The sequence below is a fragment of the Neomonachus schauinslandi genome, chromosome 1 (genome assembly GCF_002201575.2).
Source record: "Neomonachus schauinslandi chromosome 1, ASM220157v2, whole genome shotgun sequence".
Taxonomy (NCBI): domain Eukaryota; kingdom Metazoa; phylum Chordata; class Mammalia; order Carnivora; family Phocidae; genus Neomonachus; species Neomonachus schauinslandi.
Window position 1 is genome coordinate 197,444,225 of NC_058403.1, and position 22,496 is coordinate 197,466,720.

Genomic DNA, 22,496 nt, shown 5'->3' on the forward strand with positions numbered 1-22,496 from the left:
TAGAAGTGGGGTACTGGGAGACTTTACCTTCAAAAACCCTAGAAACCAAGTTACATAGATCATAAAATAATTGGATTAGAATTTTTAAAAAATGATGTTTTGACTTTAAAACTTTATTTTTGAAAGGAAAGAAAATTTGCTATTGCTGGCGTTGATTAAAAAAAAAAAAAATCATTGGCCTTTGGCTGATAGAAGTGAACTCTCCACCCCCTGCCTCCGCAGTTCGGGCTGAAAGTTCCTACCCTCTATTCCTGGCTTGGTCTTTCTGGCGACCTGCCCCCCCACCCCACCCCATCCTGAACCTATCTAGGGGTTGTGCCTTTCCCCACCGGCAGTCTTTCATTAGCATCCAAAAGACAGTACATTCCAAGTGTTTTAGAAGGTCTGGTGCCAGGAAGCAGAGACAAAGAGCCTCTACTTTGTATTAAACGACACTCCCAGTGGGGGCTTCAGCCTGCCAGGTTAGCTAGAGCCCTTTCCCTTCATCCTAGCTGGATTTCCACTGCCTTTAGCTCCCACCGGACGGATGTCCAGTGCGGACACCTCCTGCCATCCCCGGGGGCAAGTCCTCTATCAGTTGCAGGAAATGGGCTCTGCCCAACTTAATCAGAAGGAGAATTTATGAAAAGGAACTTGTGTAGCTCCCAGAGCCACCAAGGGGGCTAGAGGACAAGACACAGAGCCACACAGTTTGTCTCCAGCCCAAATCACAGTTCTGCTCGGGCCTGCTGTGCATGCCACCGCAGGGCCGTCCCCGTCCCTGCAGGCCCAGACGCTGCAGGCTGCTGCCTGGCTGCCACGGCCCCCACGAAGTAGGCTCTCTGCGGTCCTCCCGCTGGTCGCCAGCCCCGGAGTGACCTCCAAGGGGGGTACATTTGATTGGTTGGGCCTGGACAAAGGCCCTTGCCCCGGGGCAAAAGACACAGGGCGAGTGAATATCTGGCATTTCTGCTTTCTGAAGTGGAAGAAAGGGGCCCAGGGGCTGGGTGAAAAGGAATGGCCGGGACTGCTACTTTAGCATTGGTCACTAACGCAAATTCAGCTGAGCAAAATGTAAAGATCTCATTGGTTTTATTTATTTATTTATTATTTTTTTTTTTTTTTTAAGATTTTATTTATTTATTTGAGACAGAGAGGATGAGAGAGAGAGAGAGCACATGAGAGGGGGGAGGGTCAGAGGGAGAAGCAGGCTCTCTGCCGAGCAGGGAGCCTGATGCGGGACTCGATCCCGGGACTCCAGGATCATGACCTGAGCCGAAGGCAGTCGCTTAACCAACTGAGCCACCCAGGCGCCCCTCATTGGTTTTATTAACCACTTCATGTATTGGGAGGCATTCCGCAAGTGGAGGGGGGCTCTGAGGAGTGGGACCAGATGGAGGGTTTCTATAGAAGGAGGGTAGATGCAAGAATGTTTCATATTAGCACTAAGAAAAGGATTGTTCCAGGCCCCGCCGCTTTCTAGGGGGCAAAGCAGGTGTCTTATCAGGCAGATGACCTCATCTTTCTTTGAGGGATGGGAGATGAGCAGGTGGGCGACTCAGTGGAGCTGATCAAACATTCCCCGACTGACCGGTTACAGCCACATTTCTGGGGGAGGCTGAAACCACAATTAGACTGGGGATCAAGCCCTGGTTTGGGAACTTGGTCTGAGGAACACCTTTTTGGGCCTGTGGTTTTCTTTTTTAACAGCACTCACCGCTCCTGGCCCCGAGGCTCAGTCCCGGGCTGATGGGCCGCATCTGCGTCAGGAGTGGGCCGTCTGGGCATCACTGGGTGTTGCTCTGGGCTGCCGGCCCCACGTGGAATTCCCATTACAGCTTGGCCACCCACCGTAAGCGAAGGTCCCATTCTCGTCAAGCTGGGTGTTTGAGAAGAGCTCAATACAAGTGCTGTTTACAGGGCTGTAGATAGGTTCAAGGGGCCACCTAGGTTGGGGCAGCACCGGGGGCGGGTAACATCAGGAGGAGCCCTTTCCCGGGCATCTGGGGGGCTCAGTCAGTTTAATGTCTGCCTTGGTGGGGGCGGGACTGAGCCCCTAGTCGGGCTCCCTGCTCGGTGGAGAGCCTGCTTCTCCCTCTCCCTCTGTCCTTCCCACCCTCCGCTCCTGTGTGTGTGTGTGTGTGCGCATGCGTGTGCGTGCTCTCTCTCTCTCTCTCACTCTATCTCAAATAAATAAATAAAATCTTAAAAAAAAAAAAACAAAAAACAAGAAGCCCTTTCCATCCCTAGGCCTGCGGGGTCAAGGTGGGGAAGGGTTACCCAAACCTGGTGTGGGACCACGCCTTAGCCCCAGATTGGCCCCCACACATCCCGTGTCAGTTCCCGTAATCTGTCCACCAGAGGGATCTCTCAAGGCATTCACTCCTGTGGCCTCTAGATAAAGTCTCAATATCTCAGCATATGGCCCTGAGAGGGACCTAGGAGAGAGGAGTGCTATGGGGTGGGGTGTGTTGACGGCAGGCAGGAGTTTGGGGAAGTAGAGTGGGGGGGCAGCCCCACCCACGCAGACTCTGACCTCCCGCCTTCTATTTGCCAAGCCCAACAAGAAGCCCAGGAAGAGGGAGCCCCAGGACAAGGTAAGGTGGAGGGTGGACCCGGAAGGGAAAGTCAAGACAAGCTGCTGCCACAGGTCCCTACTATGGGGAGCACAGAGGACTGGGGTCACTGAGGCAGCCCATCCCCGAGGGGAGTGATTCAGGCCTGGTACTCAGGGGAAAGTGGCCAGTGGGCTGAAAGGGATCCTGTCTTTCCTTTTTCCTCAGTTATCCGGCACCTACTATGTGCATGGCCCTTGTGCTGGATACAGAAGACAGACACTACCCCAGTCTCATTGACTCCCCCAGAGTAGCAGAAGACACCCATATGACCCAGGGTTTGGTGTTGGGCTGGGGGAGTCACAAGGGCTGTGGGAACATAGAGGGGCACCCTAACTCAGGCTTGACATCTTGGGAGGCTTCCTGAAGGAGGCGGTGTTTTAAACTGGGACCTAAAGGGTGAGCCAGAGAGGGTGAGGGGGATGTGTGTGGTGGCCAGGAAGCACGAGGAGCCCCATTTTACTGCTGGGACTGAAATTGGAACTTTACCTTAAGAGCCACGGGGAGTCCTTGCAGGATTTAGAGTGGTGGTGATGGGGTGGGGGGGTTGACTACTGATTTGTTCTCTAGGAAGTTCAAGACTGGTAGCATGGAGAGAGGTGGTGAGACCAGAGCTGGGTCAGTGGTAAGTAAAAGAATGTTCTGGAGGTGAGAGTGGCAGAGTGGGAGGAGTTGAGCACCAGCCTGGGTGACCAGGTGGAACTGGAGAGACAGGTGTGAGTTGTCTGTGGTGGCCCAGGAGCTCTTGGGAGGTGGTGTTCTGGGCGTCCTCCGGGCCTGGACTGTGGTGAATGGACAGTGGTGAATCTCAGAGGCCAAGACACCACAGGTGAATGGACTGTGGTGAATCTCAGAGGCCAAGTCAGCTGGCAGAGAGCTCAGGGCAGGGAGGGGGCAAGAGTAGAGTTGTGGGTGGAAGGTGGGGAAGGTGAGGATCAGGTGGTCCGGGACACCAGCAGGGAGTGCAAGGCGGAAATGCAGAGGAAGAGGGTGAGGACATAGGGGAGGACCCTGTGGTGCCAGTGGCCTGGGACAGGGGAACAGCAGTTGGGGGAGTGGTGTGTGCCCTGAAATGAGGTGTGAGCCATTTCATGTAGACCAGACTGGAAAGGGGCAGAATTTAAGGTAGGGTCTGTTTCTAAGCAGGGAAGGGCACCGGCTGGAATGAAGAGCGGGTGGGGGAGGCCTGAGGAGACAGGCTGTCAGAGGGCTGCCTCTGAGCGCAGCAGCCCCGCTGCCGGGCACCTCCGTCCCATACACGTGGCCTGGCACTGTGTTTGCTGAGCTAGTCCAGCTGTCTGGGTCCTTACCTCATGTGTCCTGCCTGTAGGACCCTCACTCTTGTTGAGTACACTTTTTTTTTTAATGTAAACTCTACACCCAATGTGGGACTTGAACTCACGACCCTGAGATCAAGAGTCGGATTGGAGGACCCTCCATCTTGTTGAGACCCCCACATTTGGCACAGGGAGTTTGGTTTCTGCCTCGGAGGGGCTGATTTCCCCAGGTGGCTTGTGGAAGTGACCATTTCCCAGCTACACAGACTTGGTGTCCTCCCCCGCATGGACACACGCCGGTAGGATGCATGGCTGTGATTTTCCCAGCCTCGGGCTGTTCCTGGCCTCCGGCCCCTCCTGTCCGTGCACAGCTCTGGGTGGGCCACGGAGCCCTCACGGGACTCCCCCATGAAGGTTTCCCACTTTTTGAGGTATAGGAAGATGAGAGGGCATGGGGACCCCAAACCTGGAAAGGTCAGGGAGGATGAGGCCAGGGGAGAGGCCCTGAGAGGAAATGGGGTGGGGGTGTCAGAGCAGAGAGGCCAAAGACAGGTGACAGGACGGAAGAAAGGACAGCTCTGAGAAGCTTTGCTGGGGGCAGGGCCTATGTTATGAAGAGAGACCGAGTTTGTGGGACGCAGAAGGCTGGGCACCCAGGGTGTGGAACGAGGGGTCAGAGGCTGGCTGGACAGGTGCAGGTGGAGGGGAGCATGTGGTGGCTGTTGGGTGTGCAGAAGGGGGACCTGGGCTGCGTCCAACTTCAGACCGTATTGCTGGGGGCGGGGGGGGTGCAGAGGCAGCGGGGCAGGATGAGGCTGAGCCGTGTCAGGGAGGGCTCCTCATTTTGCCCGGAGACAGCCATGCCTCTGTCTCGTGTGCTGAGTCCTGAGCCCTTCACGACCAGGTGGTGGCTCCTGGCCTAGCTGTCTCCTCCCTCTTCTCACACCCCAGCCTGGGGAACCGCACTGAGGACCTCCCAGGTTGTCCTCTGGGGTCTCTTTGTCCCAGCGATGCCCCTGTCCTCAGGTGAGAAACATGCGGTGGCACACAGGGTGTATTCACTGGCCCAGGTGCCCAGTCAGTGTGACATTTCATGTTTTCTGCCTTGAGTACGATGTCCTGGATGTGCCAGGTGTGGGGTGGGCAGCAGGTCAGAAACCCTGGGTAAAAAAATGCTGGCCATAGATCAAACACCTGTGCCCTCCCAAAATTCAGATGTTGAAATTCTAACCCCAAGGTGATGGTATTTGGAGGTGGGGCCTTTGGGAGGTGATTAGATCTTGAGGGTGGAGCCCTCATGAATGGGGGTGAATGTCCTTATAGAAGAGGCCCCAGAGAGGTCTCTTGGTCCTTCTGCCAAGTGAAAACACAGGGAAAAGACAATCATCTATGAACCCGGAAACTCTCATCAGACCCAGAATCTCCTGGCAACTTGATCTTGGACTTCCCAGTTGGCAGAACTGTGGTTTATAAGCCCCCGAGTCTATGATGTTTTGTTGTAGCAGCTGGGACAGACTCCAGACCGTGCTCCTTCTCCGTTTCCCTGGCTCTGCCCAGACCCCTGCCCCACAGTGAATGGCAGGGCCACAGTTAGCCACTGTGCCATCTCAAGGAGTCTTGGGAGAGCACATGGTCCTGGAACAGACACGAATTCGGGCCAGCCAGACTCCCCTGAGCCAGGAGGTGGCCTAGTGTGCCCGGGAGCTGCCAGTTCCCACCCTCAGATCAGCCCATCTGAACCAGGCTTGCCCTCAGAGGCGGGGATGAGCCTGCCTGGGCTGGGGGGTAGGATGACTGCGGGGATAGAGCTGTCAACCCAGGGGACAAGGGGATGGAGCCTCCTCAGAGCCTCTGGATTAGGCTTGCAGGAGGGACTGGCATTTATTGAGTGCCTACTGTGTGCCCAGGTCTGCTCTGGGCACTGTTCCCACCACCTCACCTGGTCCCCGGCTCCCAGGTGGGTCCGGAGAGAGGATCCGCTGCACAGGAGGGGCCCCCCTGCCGCGAGGAGGGCCTGTGTCCTGCCTCCCAAGTGTTAGGATGCAGATCCCCTCCACCCAAGACCCCCTCCGGGCCAAGGGCTGGGAACAGGGGAGGGAGGCGGAAAGTATCCCGCGCCCAGAAGGCGACGTCGGGGCTCACCAGGCGCCGCCAGCGCCCGGAATGGGCTGGAGTGTCCGCGTGGCCCCTGGACGTGGGCCCGGCCCGGAGGCTGGGAGGGGCGTCCGCTCCCCCTCCCTGGCCTCGCTCTCCTCCCCTCCGCTCCCTCCTCCGGGCGGGTTCCCGGAACAGGCCGCCAAGGGCGGGGCGAGGAAGCGGTGGCCGCCCGGGTCGCTGAGGCTGCGGCGGCATCTCAACCCCTGCCGCTTCTGTCCGTCTGCCCTTGTGTCATCCGCCGCCCAGCCATGGCTGCGTGGGTCCCCGCGCCGCGGATCCTGCTGCTGGTGCTGCTGCTCTCCCCGCCTCCAGGTGGTGAGCCTCGCGGGGTGGGGGCAGCGCGTCCCGGGCAGGGACAGTGTGTCTGGGAGGGGGGCAGCCACGCTCGTGCGTCCCTGGAGTGAGCCCGGGCAGCACCATCCCCAGTGTCCCCTACCCCCAATAACCCCAAGGCAGCCAGCCAACCCCCAGGACTGACCTGACCTCAGTCAGCACCCCTGTGTCTGAACAGACTCTAGGAAGTTGCCACCATTGCTGTGCCCCGGGTAATGGTGGTAGAGGTGGGATCTGTGCTCCCTTAGATGTTCCACGGGATTGCGTCCCCAGGGGCTGGGGTAGGAGTCCCTGCCTGGCCTTAGCCTAGGGTGGTGGCAGGAGGGAGGCCTGGCCCCTCTATCAGAGGCCTTCCCTTCGGCCCTATTTACTGGCTGGACTCCCCCACCCCCTGTTCCCATGGCCCTTGTGTTCCTGGGGACGCCTGAGGCTGGCCTCCCGGGTTGGAGGAAACACCACTGTGTGTGTTGATGGTAGACTGATGATTCACCGGCGGAGGCGGCCAGGCTGGGGGCCATTTCAGGGTAGGAATTGGAACATCCCCTTGCCCAGCCAGAGGAAGCCGAGCGATCCCTCTGGGGTGAGTGGCTTTCTCGAGGAAAAGGGCTTTATTTCCTGGGGGGCTGAGATGCATCTGGGGACCTGGGGTGGGAAAGTAAGAAGGTGGAGCCCCGGTCCCTGGTCCAGTGAGATCTGGCAAGCCTCGTCCAGCGTGTCTGGGGCCCAGAAGAGCATTTCTGTTGTGGGCTCTTGGCCCAAACAGTGCAAGGGGTGTGTGTCTTCAGCCCCAGCTTAGAGGCTGGGCTGTGGCCATAGAGGCTGAAAGGACCCTGCTGGAGGTGGGTCACCTGAGTTACCCAGCAGCGCGGGCCATGCTGACCATACCTGCTGTCAGGTGGACAGCTGGCTGGGGGGAGCCTGGGAGTGGTCAGGTCCTCTGCGCCTGCAGCTTTGCCCAGAGCAGGGTTCTGCCTGAACCTGCCAAGAACGGAGCACCCCGCCCCCGTCCCCCATCCCCTTCCTAGTTATCTCTTCTCAAGGAGGTCACTCAGTGCCTCTGTCTTTGGGATTCGGCCCATATTCTTGCCTGTTTCCTGTTCCCTGTCTTCAAATCTACTCATCTTTCACGGCCTTACTCCAGTCCCCCTCCTCTAGAAGCTGCCCAAGCCCAGCAGTCAGAGCTGAACAGTAACGCCCCCAACCAGCTGCTGGGGCCCAGGCACTGGACCAACCCATTCTCGATCCTTTGCCCTCAGAGGCGGGGATGAGCCTGCCTGGGCTGGGGGGTAGGATGACTGCGGGGAACATCTAAGGGACAGTGATACACTGACCAGGCTGAGTCTCCAGACACAGCACGCTGCCCTGGGGCTCTGGCCAGTCTGGGTCCCCCGGGTCCAGGTGCTGGGGCAGGACTGTTTCCAGGAGACATAGCCATACGTCAGGGTTTGTCATCAGACCTGTCTCCAGGCTACCATAGCCATCTGGGCCTTGCTGGACAGGGTGTTCTATTTGGGGTCTGTCCAGGCACAATCTGGGACTGCCCCCCTCCTGCTGGTGGGCACTAGATCTCTGCTAATGTAGCCTAAGGATGCATGGGAACATTTGGCTGTAGCTTCTTCCTGGAAGTTTGCAGGCCTTGTGGTCTCCCAAAGCCCTGGGGCATTTCCCACACTTGTCAGCCAGGTCCTCTCAGTATGACCTGGAATACTGGAGCTCTGTCCTTACCCCAGCCTGTGGGAAAGTCCTTGGATCCCTACTCTGGCTGAGAGCCTTGAAATGGTTCTGGGGCTTAAAGTGGTGCCACTGCCTCGGAGCCCTGGCCACCAATTGCGTAAACGTTTCCCAGGCACCTGCTGCAGGCCCAGCCCAGGGCTAAGTGCTTCACGGACATTTATGGTGGGTATGGCCATGGCCGAAGGTGAGCCTGCCTTGAGGGCGTGGTCTGTGAGCGCCAGGGCCCTGGAGTCCAGGGTCTAGCAGAGGCACTGAGTGGTGAGGGGAGGGAGTAAGGATTGAGAATGGGTTGGTCCAGTGCCTGGGCCCCAGCAGCTGGTTGGGGGCATTACTGTTCAGCTCTGACTGCTGGGCTTGGGCAGCTTCTAGAGGAGGGGGACTGGAGTAAGGCCGTGAAAGATGAGTAGATTTGAAGACAGGGAACGGGACACAGGCAAGAATATGGGCCGAGTGTGGATAGAGCTGGAAAGTTGGGGTGACCATCAAAGCCCTTTGCAGTCCAGAGCCTGCTTTGTGGACCCTGGACTTGATCCTGAGGCAGTGGAGACCAGGGATGGTCCGCGAGCGGGAAGTGGCCCCTCCAAACTCCCACTTAGGAAGGTCAGTCTTCATCAGAAGGCAAGTGGCTGGTGGAGGAGAGAGGGAGCCCGATTAGGTGCCTCTGCTGTGGGACAGAGGGGAGGGCAAGGCAGTGCTAAGGGAGGGGCTACATGGGCTGGGACATGGCTGAGATCTGGCGTGAGGCCTGGCCCTATGGCCACCGATTAACAAAAAGTGTGCTTTTCCGCTCCAGCCCACAGTGAAGTATGTGTGGCTTCCCGTGGTCGCAAATTCTTCCCCGAGTCCTGTCCTGATTTCTGCTGTGGCAACTGTTACAACCAATACTGCTGCTCTGATGAGCTGAAGAAATTTGTGGGCAGCGAGGGAAGCTGTGCCGGGCCTGAGGCCAGGTGGGTGCACAGTGGTCGCAGGGTGGGAGGCCTGAGCCCGCCCCCCAGCAGGAGTGTGCCTGAAAGAGAAATAGCCCTGCCCCTCTGGCCTCGCAGCCCCCTCAAGATGCTAGAGCACTGGACCAGGGATGGGGGTAAGGGATGGGAGCTCCTGTTCTGGGCTTGCTCAGTTAGTCCCTTGCCCCTCTCTCCCCAACCCTCAAGGGCTCCAGCTTACCTGGCTCACTCAGTCTCGGGCTGAGCAGTTTTCTCAGGGCTGGTGGCCTCAGCTGGCCCTGTGGCTCACCCCTGGGTATGTACCTGGACCAGCAAAGATGCACACCTTGGTGTGAGTATACCCTATAGCATATGCATGCACCTGGCAGGGGATTGTATGTGATTTGTGTAGGTATCATCTTGTGGGCCCTGGGGCGCACATCACACTCTGCACCATGCCTGGGTCCTCTTGGTGTGGCCAGTGGATTTGCATTCCATCTAGGTTTAGACCGTTTCATGGGCTGGAAGCAAGGTCTCCCTTTGCCACGTCTGCGTTTCTTTTGTGTTTGGTCATAGGGATAGAGAGGGTGGAGGTGGTCCAACTTCTCAGCTCATGGCAGGTGATCATCACTGGTCTGGGTAAGCCCAACCCAGCCCGTACCATCTTATATATTTAGTCTCATGTGACCTTTCCATTTCCCTCTCACCCCATAAGCAACCAGTCTGTATGTCCTTTTCATTGTTTGTGTGATTGATTGATTGATTTTTTTTTTAAAGATTTTTATTTATTTATTTGAGAGAGAGAGAATGAGAGAGAGTGAGTACATGAGAGGGGGGAGGGTCAGAGGGAGAAGCAGACTCCCTGCCGAGCAGCGAGCCCGATGCGGGACTCGATCCTGGGACTCCAGGATCATGACCTGAGCCGAAGGCAGTCGCTTAACCAACTGAGCCACCCAGGCGCCCTATTGATTGATTGATTTTTAAGTTAAAGTTTTGTTTTGTTTTTTTAAACTCTACACCCAACAGAGGGCTCAAACTCACGACCCCAAGATCAAGAGCTGCATGGTCTACCAACTGAGCTACTTTGTGTTTTGAAAAGTCTACATTGTTTTGTGGATACAATGAACTCCCTTACTTTTTTGCATTCAGCACAGTGTTTTTATTTGTAAGACCCATTCATATTGCATGGTGTACAGCTGGGCTGTGCCCACCCTGTGGTGTCATTCTCGGTGGTGTGAGTCCTAAGCTTGCTATCATAGATAACTGCTGTGGGCATCTTCCTATACTTCCTTTCTCTTTTTTGTGGAACCATGTGAGAATTTCTTGGACATGTACATGGGAGCAAATTGCCAGGTCAGTGAGATGTCTGTAGTTACTAAGGACTTCCAAGGTGTTCTTGGGAATGGCAGCACCAGGCTGCATACCTGCCAGCCATACCTAAGGATTCCTGATGGATCATATTCCACCCTTTCACTGGAAGTGAACACCTTTTGATGTCCTTATATTTTTACATGCGTCTTTAAAAAAAAATCCATTCCAGTAATTTTTTTTAATACAGCATTTCATTTAAATTTAATGTAATTATTGGTGTTCTGAGATTCTATTTGCCATCTTATTTTGTGCTTTTTTTGGTCTCTCCTATTCTGTATTTCTTTTTTTTTCACTTACCATATTGTTTTGGTTTGTTCTTACTCCATTATTTTTTCTTCTACTCTTTACTTCTTTTACCTTCTGTATTCCTTTATTCCTTTTTCTTGCCTCATTGCACTAACTGGGAATTCCATTGCAATGTTGAATAGAAGTGGTGAGAGCAGAGCTCCCTGTCTGGGTCTCAATTTTAGGGAGAAAACATATAGGATTAGGTATGATGCTAGCTGTAGATTTTTCATTGGTGCCCTTTATCAGATTGAGGAAGTTTCCTTCTATGTCTAGTTTGCTTGGACGTTTAGTCATAAAGGGATCTTGAATTTTGTCAAATAGTTTCCCTGCCCCTGTACTTTTTCTAGGTAATCTTTTTGATGGTACTGTAAACAGTATAGTTTAAAATTCTCATTATTTATTGATATAAAGGTAATACATTTTTATAAATTGACCTTGTATCCAGAGACTTTACTAAATTTATGTATTAATTTGAGTGATTTTAATCGAAACTTCTTAAGAATTTTCTACAAAAGTAGTCACATCATGTGTAATTAATGCTTTTTGTCTCCATTCCAATTCTTGTACTTTTAATTAATTTTTCTTGCTTTATTGCACTGTCTAGGATCGCCAGTACAGTGTTGATTGGAAGTGATGATAGGGAGCATTCTTGTCTCAGGGGAAGGCTTTCATCATTTCTGATTAAAAGTAATGTTTGCTGTAGTTTTTTTGTTTTTAAAGACACCTTATTAGACTAAGGAAGGTTTCTGCTAATCTGATAGTGATACTAAGAACTCTTTTTTTTTACAAATCCTTGGTGCCTTTTAAAGATTTATTTATTTATTTGAGAGAGAGAGTGCATGAGTGGGGAGAGAGGCAGAGGGAGAGGTAAAGAGAGAATCTCAAGCAGACTCCCTGCTGAGTGTAGAGCCTGACTTGGGGCTTGATCTCACGACCCCAAGATCATGACCTGAGCCAAAATCAAGAGTTGGGCACTTGACTGACTGAGCCACCCAGGAGCCCCTCTTTGGTGCCTTTTAAAAGAAACATATTTCTGGGGCTCCTGGCTGGCTTAGAGGAGCCTGCGACTCTTGATCTCAGGGTCATGAGTTCAAGCCCCATGTTGGGGATCGAGATTACTTAAATAAATAAAAATTTAAATGGGGCGCCTGGGTGGCTCAGTTGGTTGGGCGACTGCCTTCGGCTCAGGTCATGATCCTGGAGTCCTGGGATTGAGTCCTGCATCGGGCTCGCTGCTCGGCAGGGAGTCTGCTTCTCCCTCTGACCCTCCCCCCTCTCATGCTCTCTCTCTCATTCTCTCTCTCAAATAAATAAATAAAATCTTTAAAAAAATTTTTAAATGGAACATATTTCTTTTGGGTAAATATCTAGGAGTAAATTTGCTGAGTCACTGGCTGCATGTGTTCAGCTTTGGCAGGTACTCACAGTTTTCTAGCATTATTGTACCATTTACACTCTTACCAGCCATGTATGAGTGTTCCAGTTTGCTGTGCCTCCTCTCAAAACTTGGCATTGTAAGTCAATTTTAAAAAATGGAGCTATAATTACATATAGTAAAATGCACAGGTCTTAATGTTTCAGCTTAATGAGTTTTAGTAAATGTATACTTCTCACATATAATACCTTAGGCAGGATCTAGATCATTTCTATTTCCTAGAAGGTTTTAATTTTAGTAATTTTGCTGAATGTGTAGTAATACCTCATTGTGTTGTTTTCTTTTAAGTTTTTTGAAATTTATTGAGATTCATTTTATGACCCAGCATATACTATACCTTGGTAAATGTTTCATATGAACTTGAAAAATGGTATATTCTGCAGTTGTTGGGTGTAGTGCTTTAGAAGTGTCAGTTAGGTCAAGTTGGTTGATAATGTGTTTAGATCTTTTCCGTCCTTATTGGTTTTGTCTGCTTGTTTTATCGATTACTGAGAGACCACAGATATGTTTATTCTTCTTTTAGTTCTGTCAATATTTGCTTCATGAATTCTGATGCTTTGTTATTAGGTGCATACGTATTTAAGATTGGTTTGACTTTCTGATGAAGTGTTCAATTTATCATGTGTAATGTCCCTCTTTATTTCTTGTAATACTATTGTAAACCTCAAAGACCATAAGTATTTTAATTGTTTTTGACAGTGAATATTTATTTATATTTATCCATGTATTTATATTCTCTGCTGCTTCTTATTGCTTCCTACATCTTTAAGCCTCAACTGAGATCGTGCTCCTTCTACCTCTCATGCAGGTATGCTGGTGTCAAATTTTCTCCATTTTTGTTTCTCTGAAAAAGTCTTTAATTTCACCTTCCCTCTTAAAGGATATTTTTCCCAGTTACAGATTTCTAGGTTGGCAGCTGTCAACTTCTTTCAACACTTTAAAGCTTTCATTCCATTGTCATTTCTTTTGTATTTATTTTTTTAGTAATCTCTACACCCAACGTGGGGCTCGAATTTATGACCTTGAGATGCTTTTCTGACTGAGCCAGCCAGGCGTCCCATTCCATTCCATTGTCTTCTGATTTCTGTCCTTTCTGTTGAGAAACCAGCTGACAGTTTAATTATTGCTCCTTTGCAAGCAACATGTTTTTTTCTGAGTGCTTTTTTTTTAAACTTTTTATTTTTTTAAGATTTTATTTATTTATTTATCTGAGAGAGAGCAAGCGAGCGAGCGTGCATGCGCGCATGCTCGCGTGCAAGCCAGGGGAGGGGGAGAGAGAGAGAGAGAATCTCAAGCAGACTCCTCATCGAGTGGGGAGCCTGATGTGGGGCTCGATCCCATGACTCTGAGATTATGACCTAAACCGAAATCAAGAGTCGGATGCCCACCAAGGCTCCCCCTCTGACTACTTTTAAGATTTTTCTTTGTATTTGGTTTTCAGCAGTTTTGCTGTGATGTGCCTAGGTGGCTTTGTGCTGTTTGGGGTTCACAGTACTTCTTGAATTGTTGTTTTTTCCTCAGTTTTGAAAAATTGGCAGCTGTTATCTCTTTAAAGATTGCTTCTGCTCCATTTTCTCACTCTTTACCTTTTAGGACTCTAATTACACGTATATAAGACCTGTCTACTCACTTCCTCCCTTCTTAGGGTGCAGATTTTGAGGTCTCATCCCAAGTGAGTGGGAATCATCAGGGTCTCCCCACCTGGTGGGCTCTGGGTCTAATCTCTGTCACCCGAGACTTTCAGAGAACAGGCCCTCAGATACCATGCTTACTTCCATGGAGCTTTCTTTCCAGCCTTCCACACACCAGTGTGGTATCCTTTGCTCTGTTATTGCTCACCAAAGGCTACACACTGATTTTTTTTTTTTTTAAGTTTCGTTTATTTAAGTAATCTCTACACCCGACGTGGGGCTCGAACCCATGACCCCAAGATCAAGAGTCGCATGCTTTTCCAACTGAGCCAGCTAGATGCCCCTGCACACTGGTTTTTAAAAACTATTTTCTCCTCAGCTTCACCTTTCCTTCAAATTTAGGATATAGTTGTTCCTAATGCTTTTTAATTTTATTTTGTTTTACATTTAATTTTGGAAATTTTCAATATATACAAAAGCAGAGAGAATAATATAATAACTCTACATACCCATCACCTGCTTCCATAGTTACCAACACTCTGACACTATTATTTTATACACCTCCCACCACTTTTTTTTCTGATTATTTTAAAACAAAACAAAAATTAAAACATCATAAAAATTTCTCCCAATGGCTCCTGGATGGCTCAGTCATCAGTTGAGCGTCCAACTCTGGATTTTGCTCAGGTGATGATGTCAGGGTCCTGGGATTAAGCCCTAGTTGGGCTCTGTGCTCAGTGTGTGTGTGTGTGTGGGTGGTCTGCTTGAGATTCTCTCTCCCTCTGCCCCTTCCTCTGATCTCCCTCTCTTTCAAATAAATAAATAAATCTTTAAAAAAACGTCTCCTTAAATGTTAGTTTTCATCTGTACAAATGAGTCCTTTGTAAAGAAATACAACCACTCTTTCAATAACACATTTGGTACAATTAACAGTAATTCATTAATAATTTTCAATGCCAGTCTGTCTTTAGTTGCCTCCACTTGTTCCAAAGTGCCTTTTCATGGGTGGTTTGTTCAAATCAGAATCCAAAGAAGGTTATTATTGTTATTTTTTTTTAATCAAAGTATAGTTGACATACAGTATTCTGTTAGTTTCAGGTATACATCATAGTGATTCAGTATTTTTATATGTTACAAAATGATCCCCATGGTAAGTGTAGTCACTGTCACCGTACAAAGTTATTACAATATTATTGCCTATGTTCCCTGTGCTGTACGTTACATCCCTGTGGCTTATTTATTTTATGACTGCAAGTTTGTGCTTCTTAATCCCCTTCACCTCTTTCACCCGCCCCACCCCCAACTTGTGCTCCCTCTGTAACCACCACTTTGTTTCCTGTGTTGATGAGGCTCTTTCTGTTTTGGTTTGTTGTTTGTTAAATTCCACGTAGAAGTGAAATCATACAGTATTTGTCTTTCTCTGTCTTATTTCAGTTAGCATAATACCCTTCAGGTCTATCCATGTTGTCGCAAATGGCAAGATTTCATTCTTCTTTTTGTGGCTGAGTAATATTCCAGTGTGTGTGTGTGTGTGTGTGTGTATGTGTATGTGTGCGTGCCTCACATCTTCATTATCCACTAATCTACCAATCAACACCTAGATTGCTTCCACATCCTGACTATTATAAATAACTCTGCAGTGAACATAGGGGTGCACATATCTTTTCGAATAGGTGTTTTCGTTTTCTTCAGATAAATACCCAGAAGTAGAATTGCTTGTATATGGATTATATGGTATGCCTATTTTTAACTTGTTGGGGGAACCTCCATACTGTTTCCCACAGTGGCTGCACCAGTTTGCATTCCTACTAACAGCGCACGAGGGCTCCCCTTTCTCCACATGCTCCCCAGTACGTGTTATATTGTGTCTTTTTGATACTAGCCAATGAAGCTATTACTTTTATTTTATTTTTATTTTTTAAAGATTTATCTATTTTTTTTTAGATTTTATTTATTTATTTGAGAGAGGAAGAATGAGACAGAGAGAGCATGAGAGGGAGGAGGGTCAGAGGGAGAAGCAGACTCCCTGCCGAGCGGGGAGCCCGATGCCGGACTCGATCCTGGGACTCCAGGATCATGACCTGAGCCGAAGGCAGTTGCCCAACCAACTGAGCCACCCAGGCGCCCAAAGATTTATCTATTTTAGAGTGAGAGGGAGAGGGCAGTGGGGAGGGGCAGAGGGAAAGGGAGAGAGAATCTCAAGCAGACCCCACAGCGAGTGCGGAGCCTACGTGGGGCTTGATCCCACGACCCTGAGATCACAAACTAAGCCGAAATCAAGAGTGAGACAATCAACCAACTGTGCCACCCACGCGCCCCTGAAGTTATTACTTTTTTTAAAATTTTTAATTTTTTTAATTTATTTTTTTAAAGATTTTATTTATTTGACAGAGAGAGGGAGAGCACAAGCAGAGGGAGGGGCAGTGGGAGAGGGAGAAGCAGACTCCCTGTTGAGCATGGAGACCAATGTGGGGCTTGATCCCAGGACTCTGGGATCATGACCTGAGCCGAAGGCAGACGCTTAACTGACTGAGCCACCCAGGCGCCCCTGAAGTTATTACTTTTAAAATCTCTGTTGTACCTGTAGTTATTTCCCCTTTTTTATTATGCATTTTTTCTTTTTCTGTCTTCTCCTTGATGAGTCTTCCCAGAGGGCCTACCAACTTCGGGTTTTTAAATCTTTTGTATTATTTTTTGTGGCTGTTGTTCTCTTATTTTTGTGTTTCCCTTTATTAATCCCTTCCTTATTTGGGGGATTTGCTCTATTACTTTTTCCCCACCTTTTTGAGTTTAACATCTTACGTTTATTATTTATTTATTTATTTTTAAGGATTTTATTTATTTATTCATGAGAGACAGAGAAAGAGGCAGAGGGAGAGGGAGAAGCAGGCTCCCTGCTGAACAAGGAGCGCAACACGGGACTTGATACCAGGACCCTAGGATCAAAACCTGAGCCAAAGGTAGACGCTTACCTGACTGAGCCACCTAGATGTCCTAACATCTTACTTCTAAAGATAAATAAATTTCTGGGGCAGCTGGGTGGCTCAGTTGGTTGAGCATCTGACTCTTGATTTCAATTCAGCTCATGGTCTCAGGGTCATGAGATCAAGCCCCAGGTCAGGCTCTGTGCTCTGTGGGGAGTCTGCTTGAGATTCTTTCCCTCTCCCTCTCCCTTTGCCCCTCCTCCTGCCTACACACTGTCTCTCTTTCTGAAATAAATAAATCAATCTTTTTTAAAAAAGATAATTAATTTCCATCTAAGAACTGCGTTAGCTGTGTTTCATGAATTTTAACCTGTAGTATTTTTGTTATCCAGTTTTACTAATTTCTTAATTTCTTTTTTTTTTTACTTGGCACAATTTTATTTATTTTTTCTTCCAAATTTTTGTTTAAATTCTAGTTAGTTAACATATAATGTAATATTGGTTTCAGGAGTAGAATTTAGTGATTCATCACTTATATACAACACCCAGTGCTCATCATAACAAGTGCACTCCTTAATGCCCATCACCCACTTAGCCCATCCCCCACCCACCTCCCTCCATTAACCCTCAGTTTGTTGTCTATAGTTAAGAGTCTTTTATGGTTTGCCTCCCCCTCTCTCCTTCTCTTTTTCTTTTCCCTCCCCACACATTCATCTGTTTTGTTTCCTAAATTCCTCATATGAGTGAAATCATATGGTATTTGTCTTTCTCTGACTGACTTATTTCACTTAGCATAATACACTCTAGCTCCATCCACATCATTGCAAATGGCAAGATTTCATTTTTGATGGCTGAGTAATATTCCATTGTATGGATATACCACATCTTTTTATTTTAAGATTCTATTGTTTTTATGTTTTTATTTGTTTGAGAGAGTGTGTGTGTGCACACACACACGTGTGGGGGAGGGGCAGAGGGAGAGAGAGAGAGAAGCAGAGTCCCCGCTGAGCAGGAAGCCTGACCTGGGGCTTGAGCCCAGGACTCTGAGATCATGACCTGAGCTGAAAGCAGATGCTTAACCGACTTAGCCCCCCCACCCCGGCCAGGTGCCCCGATATACCACATTGTTTTTATCCATTCATCAGTCAGTGGGCGCTTGGGCTCTTTCCATAATTTGGCTATTGTTGATAATGCTGCTACAAACATCGTGCCCCTTTGAATCTGTATTTTTGTATTACATGTTTCTTAATTTACTTTACATTTTCTTATTAATGCACAGTTTTGTTGCTGTTTTTCTTTTTTGGTACCATGTTAGTTTCTCAAGGTATGAGTTGTGTTTAGCATTTCTTTTTTCACTTTGTGGCTCAGTGGTCTTTCTCTGCTGATTTCTAACTTCATCCCACTGTGGTTAGAGAAGATAACTTTGTATGATACCAATCTTTTCAAATCGATTGAGCCTCGTTTGTGGCCTTACATGTAGTCTATACTGGAGAATGTTCCGGGTACGCTTGAGAGGAATGTTCAGCACTGTAGCCTGAGATCCTGTGTGTGTGATAGTCATCCTTGGGAGGCCATCGGGGCTCCTCTGTGGCCCGCGCAGGATCGGCTCTTGTGCATTTTGTGTGCGTGCTAAGGTAATGTTTGTTCCTGGTGTGCTGGGTGGGGCTTGGATGTGTTAATCATGAAGTTTCCTCTTTTCAGTGTGTCCGCTGACACAGAGCCACTGGAGCAGCTGGGCTCAGCGCTGAGGTTTCGTTCCAGCTTGGACAGTGACCCGATGTCAGGGTAAATAAAACCTGCAGGCTGGGCACATCTTCCTGGTGGAGGTGACAAGGGGCTCAGTGGGCTAGAGTGAGGGCTGTGGGCACTGGGATGCCACAGAGTCATTATAGTGGGGCCCCAGAGGAGCTGACCACCAGGTCCCTGATCCTGATGTTGGAAAGTTGAGTCCTCATCATTGTGCTGGGGATAGGGGGACTGTGGTTGACAGTTGAAAGGCCAAGGGTAGGGGGTCCCTGTTGACCTAGGTGATGGACGGGGTGGGCACTGGTGACTGATGGGGAACAAGTGACAGCGATGGAGGTGATGGTGGTGACAGCGATGGTATGATGGTGACAGTGACAGGGCGATGGTGACAGGGATGGGGTGATGGTGGTGACAGGGATGGGATGATAGTGGTGATAGTGATGGGTGATGGTGGTGATGGGGATGGGATGATGGGGATGGGGTGATGGTCATGGTGGTGATGGGTGATGCTGACCATGATGGCAGGGCGATGGTGGTGACAGTGACGGGGCGATGGCGGTGCTGGTGCTTGGTGATGAGGTCATGATGGTGTGGTAAAGATGCTGGGATAACTGATATGCCCAATCCCTGTGTCAGGGCTTGTGAGTCATGGTTGCTGTATCAGGGCCCTTCTGTCAAGGGAACAGAAGGGGAACAACGCAGTCCCCCAAACCTCGGTTCCCTTGGCCTGGTTCCTGCTGTGTGTTGTCGCCACCGTGACGAGGTGCTGTGACGTACCCTTCATGTGGGTGGAGTAAGCATGCAGCCACTCATGTATTTTCCTGGTGGGGTCTGTTCCATGTGCTGCGTGCCCCTGCCCCAGTGGATCTAGAAGCCCCTTTCAGGAGAAGATCTGCCCAGGCCTGGTTGCCCCTTTGGAGGAGCACACTGGGGGCTCCGGACCTGTGCGGGGCGTCCAGGTGCTTGCCTATCCCATCCTGCCCTGTGAGCCTGGGTGGGTGTGGGGTCTCACTGGCCACAGTGGAATCAGGACAGGGCTTCTGGGAGTGGGGAGGTGCCACAGAGGTACAGCCTGTGGTCCCTCCTCAGTGCCCAAGGCCTGGCCTCTGCTCTCCAGTCTGCTGGCTGATCCTGCACCCTTGGCTGATGGGAGACTGACACCTTGACTCGCCCCTCCCTCCACACGCGGGGAGTGCCCTTCCTTTGCTGAGTCCCATAACTGTGGGCTTTCTGACGGCCCCACAGGACATCCTGCTGTCCAGCTGGTGTGGGCCTGGGGCAGCATCCTGAGGACAGTGAAGTGTTCTGGGCAGTGCTGGTCTGAGTGGCGTTCAGGAAGAAGACCATTCTGGCTGCTCCACGGATGCTGAGGCAGGAAGGGGGTGGCAGCCATGGCTTCCCAGGCCCAGGTGTTGGGAGGCCAGAGGGAGACTGGGCTTGGTGGGGGGAGGTGAGGCCGGAGACTGTCATTCAGCAGCTGCCTGCTAGGGAGTGGCCAGGGGGGTGGCGGGGGGCCTGGCCTCTGCTCTGTTGATGGGGCCAGGGGTCCAGCCCTGTGAGAGGATGTGGGACCAGGAGTGGGTTTGGGGTGAAGGGCTCAGGTTGGGTGGAAGGAGTGTGTTGAGGACTGAATCTGAGGGTCAGCAACATTTGAGGAAGGGCCTCGGGAGATGCTGAGAGGGAAGGTTCAGAGAAGCGGAAGGAAAGAGGAAGATGCTTGGGCTGTGGAGTATTGAGAAATGTGGATGCCACACCACAGAGACCATGGCACCCTTGGCAGGAGCTGTTCAGTGCAGCGGATTGAAGAGCGAGTTGGAAACGTGTAGGGTGAAGTGAGTGTGGACAGCTTCAGGGAGAGATTTGGCTGCGAACCAGTGAGGGGGAAGACAGGAGTTGGAGGAGGAGGAGTCAGGGTGAAGAAGGGCTTCTTGGATGCTGGTGGAGACTTGAGCTGAGACAGGGGACAGAGGGGACATTGCAGAACAAGGTCCCCACGGGGCATAGGAGGAGAGGCTGCTCGGACTGGTGGCAGCAGAGAGGTAACTGGGGTGAGCCCAGGAGCACCTGTCCCTCCGTGAGCTGTGCACACAGAACCGGGTCTGGTGGGTGGTGTGCACACTCCTGCGCGTGGCCCCGCCCTGGCAGTCCCGCCCGCCGGGACGTGCAGGTGACTGCAGTCATGCTACCCGACTTGCCTGCGCCTGTACCTGCCTCTGACCAGAGCCCTGTGTCTCGCACGGCACCTGCCTTATGCAGGTTTAGGGCTTAGGAAGCAGGCAGAAGGGCAGGGTCAGCAGCGACACTTCTGTGAATGCCCTCAGGTGGGCATCTGTGTGCTGCCCCCTCGGCCAAGGGCCCTGTTTACCCACTGGAGTGTTGGCTCCTTCGTGGGGTCCAGCCCCTGCTGCGCAGGCCGTGGCTGGGAGCTCCAGAGAAGCCTCAGTGGGGGAAAAAATCCCCATGTCTCCCTCTGTGGGTGACTACTTGGGTTCTCCAAGAATGAGGCACCAGGTCAGAGTGCAGGGACCCAGAGGAGGCCACCTCTGCCTGTCACAGCCTGGATGGGTTGTGTCTTCCCTTGACGTGGGCCCTCTGCTCCCCGGAGTGTGGCCATGTTACCTGTGGGCCTGCGGTTGGCCCAGGTCTTCTGCTGCCTGCTCCCCAACTTTGGCAGGTGAACCCTATCCTGCCCTGTTGAATGGTCAGTGCATTGCCAGCATCTTGGTCAAAGTGCTGTTGTCCCTGCTCCGGAGAGGGTCTTTCCGCAGTCCACACATTGGGGGTCTTTGGCCTTCTGGAACCACCCAATTCAGCCTGCACACTCCCTGCTTGGGCTGATTCTGCCTCTTTTTTTTTTTTTTTTTTTAAGATTTTATTTATTTGTTTGACAGAGAGTGAGTTAGCGAGAACAGGAACACAAGCAGGGGGAGTGGGAGAGGGAGAAGCAGGCTTCCCGCTGAGCAGGGAGCCCAATGCGGGGCTCGATCCCAGGACCCTGGGATCATGACCTGAGCCAAAGGCAGACACTTAACAACTGAGCCACCCAGGCATCCCTAAAATTTGTCTTATTTTAAGTTTAATTCTCTGGTGAGACCAATCCTAGATTCTTTTTTTTTTTTTATTGTCAACTATAATATATATACAGAGAAGTACACATAGATACACAGTTTATTTTTTTAAGTTTTTTTTTTTAATTTTTAAGTAATCGCTACACCCACTGTGGGGGTCAGACTCGTGACCCCGAGATCAAGAGTCACAAGCTCTACTGACTGAGCCAGCCGGGTGTCCCAGATACACACAGTTTAACAAGTAAATTATAAATCAAATTCCTGGTGATCCCAAGAGCTACGGGAGCCATAGTAGGCTTTGGAGCAGGGGTGACATGATCAGACCTGGCAGGTTGGCCAAGGGCCCTTGAAGAGGCATCTACATCATGCTGGCGAGGCAGGCTGATGGCTTGGAGCATGTGCTGGTGGGAGAGGGGGAGCTGAGGGGACTCGTGTGTCATTCCGAGGGCCCCAGGGGCTGCTGGTGGACCTAGGTCACTGAAGGTGCCCATCAAGGAGGACAGCTGGAACAGGGCTGGCGGGCTGAGCAATGGCTTGGGCACTCAGACAGGGCACCTCAGATCCCAAGGCAGCGTCTGGGCAGGAGGGTGGATAGGCATGGGGGGAGGCCAGGGCTGGGCAGGCGAGGCTGGCGAGGCAACTCTGGGAAGACCGCCTGACCACCTCGGCTTCCCTCCCTGCTCCGGGCCCTCTGGAGCAGCGGGGCCTTGCTGTGTCTTTAAGGGCTCTGTGTTGCTCTTCCTGTCACTGACGTCAGGGCGAGGGGCGGGCCAAGATTTGCCTTCCCTTTCCTCGAAAGGGGAGGGGATTGGAACTGAGTGGCCCATGATGGAAAGAGGGGACGTGCAGGGCTGCTGGAAGCCGGGGAGTGAAGGCGGAGGCTAACATGGGGTGAGCTGGGGCGCCGTACTGTGTGTGTGTTCGTGTGTGTGTGTGTGTGTGTGTGTGTGTCTGACGGTGGAGGCTAATAAGGGGTGAGCTTGGGCGCCATACTGTGTGTGTGTGTGTGTGT

General features: G+C 50.9%; 1 protein-coding gene across 1 annotated transcript in view; it reads left to right on the forward strand.

Annotated features, from left to right (window-relative positions):
- Nucleotides 1-6,210: 6,210 nt before the first annotated feature.
- Nucleotides 6,211-22,496, forward strand: part of SHISA5 (shisa family member 5) — a 19,646-nt gene continuing 3,360 nt past the window's right edge. Inside the window, exons 1-3 of the mRNA XM_044917191.1 lie at nt 6,211-6,343; nt 8,889-9,045; nt 18,372-18,455. Of these exons, the coding sequence (XP_044773126.1) occupies nt 6,277-6,343; nt 8,889-9,045; nt 18,372-18,455 (308 nt within the window). The 5' untranslated portion in view covers nt 6,211-6,276. The remainder of the gene's footprint in view (nt 6,344-8,888; nt 9,046-18,371; nt 18,456-22,496) is intronic.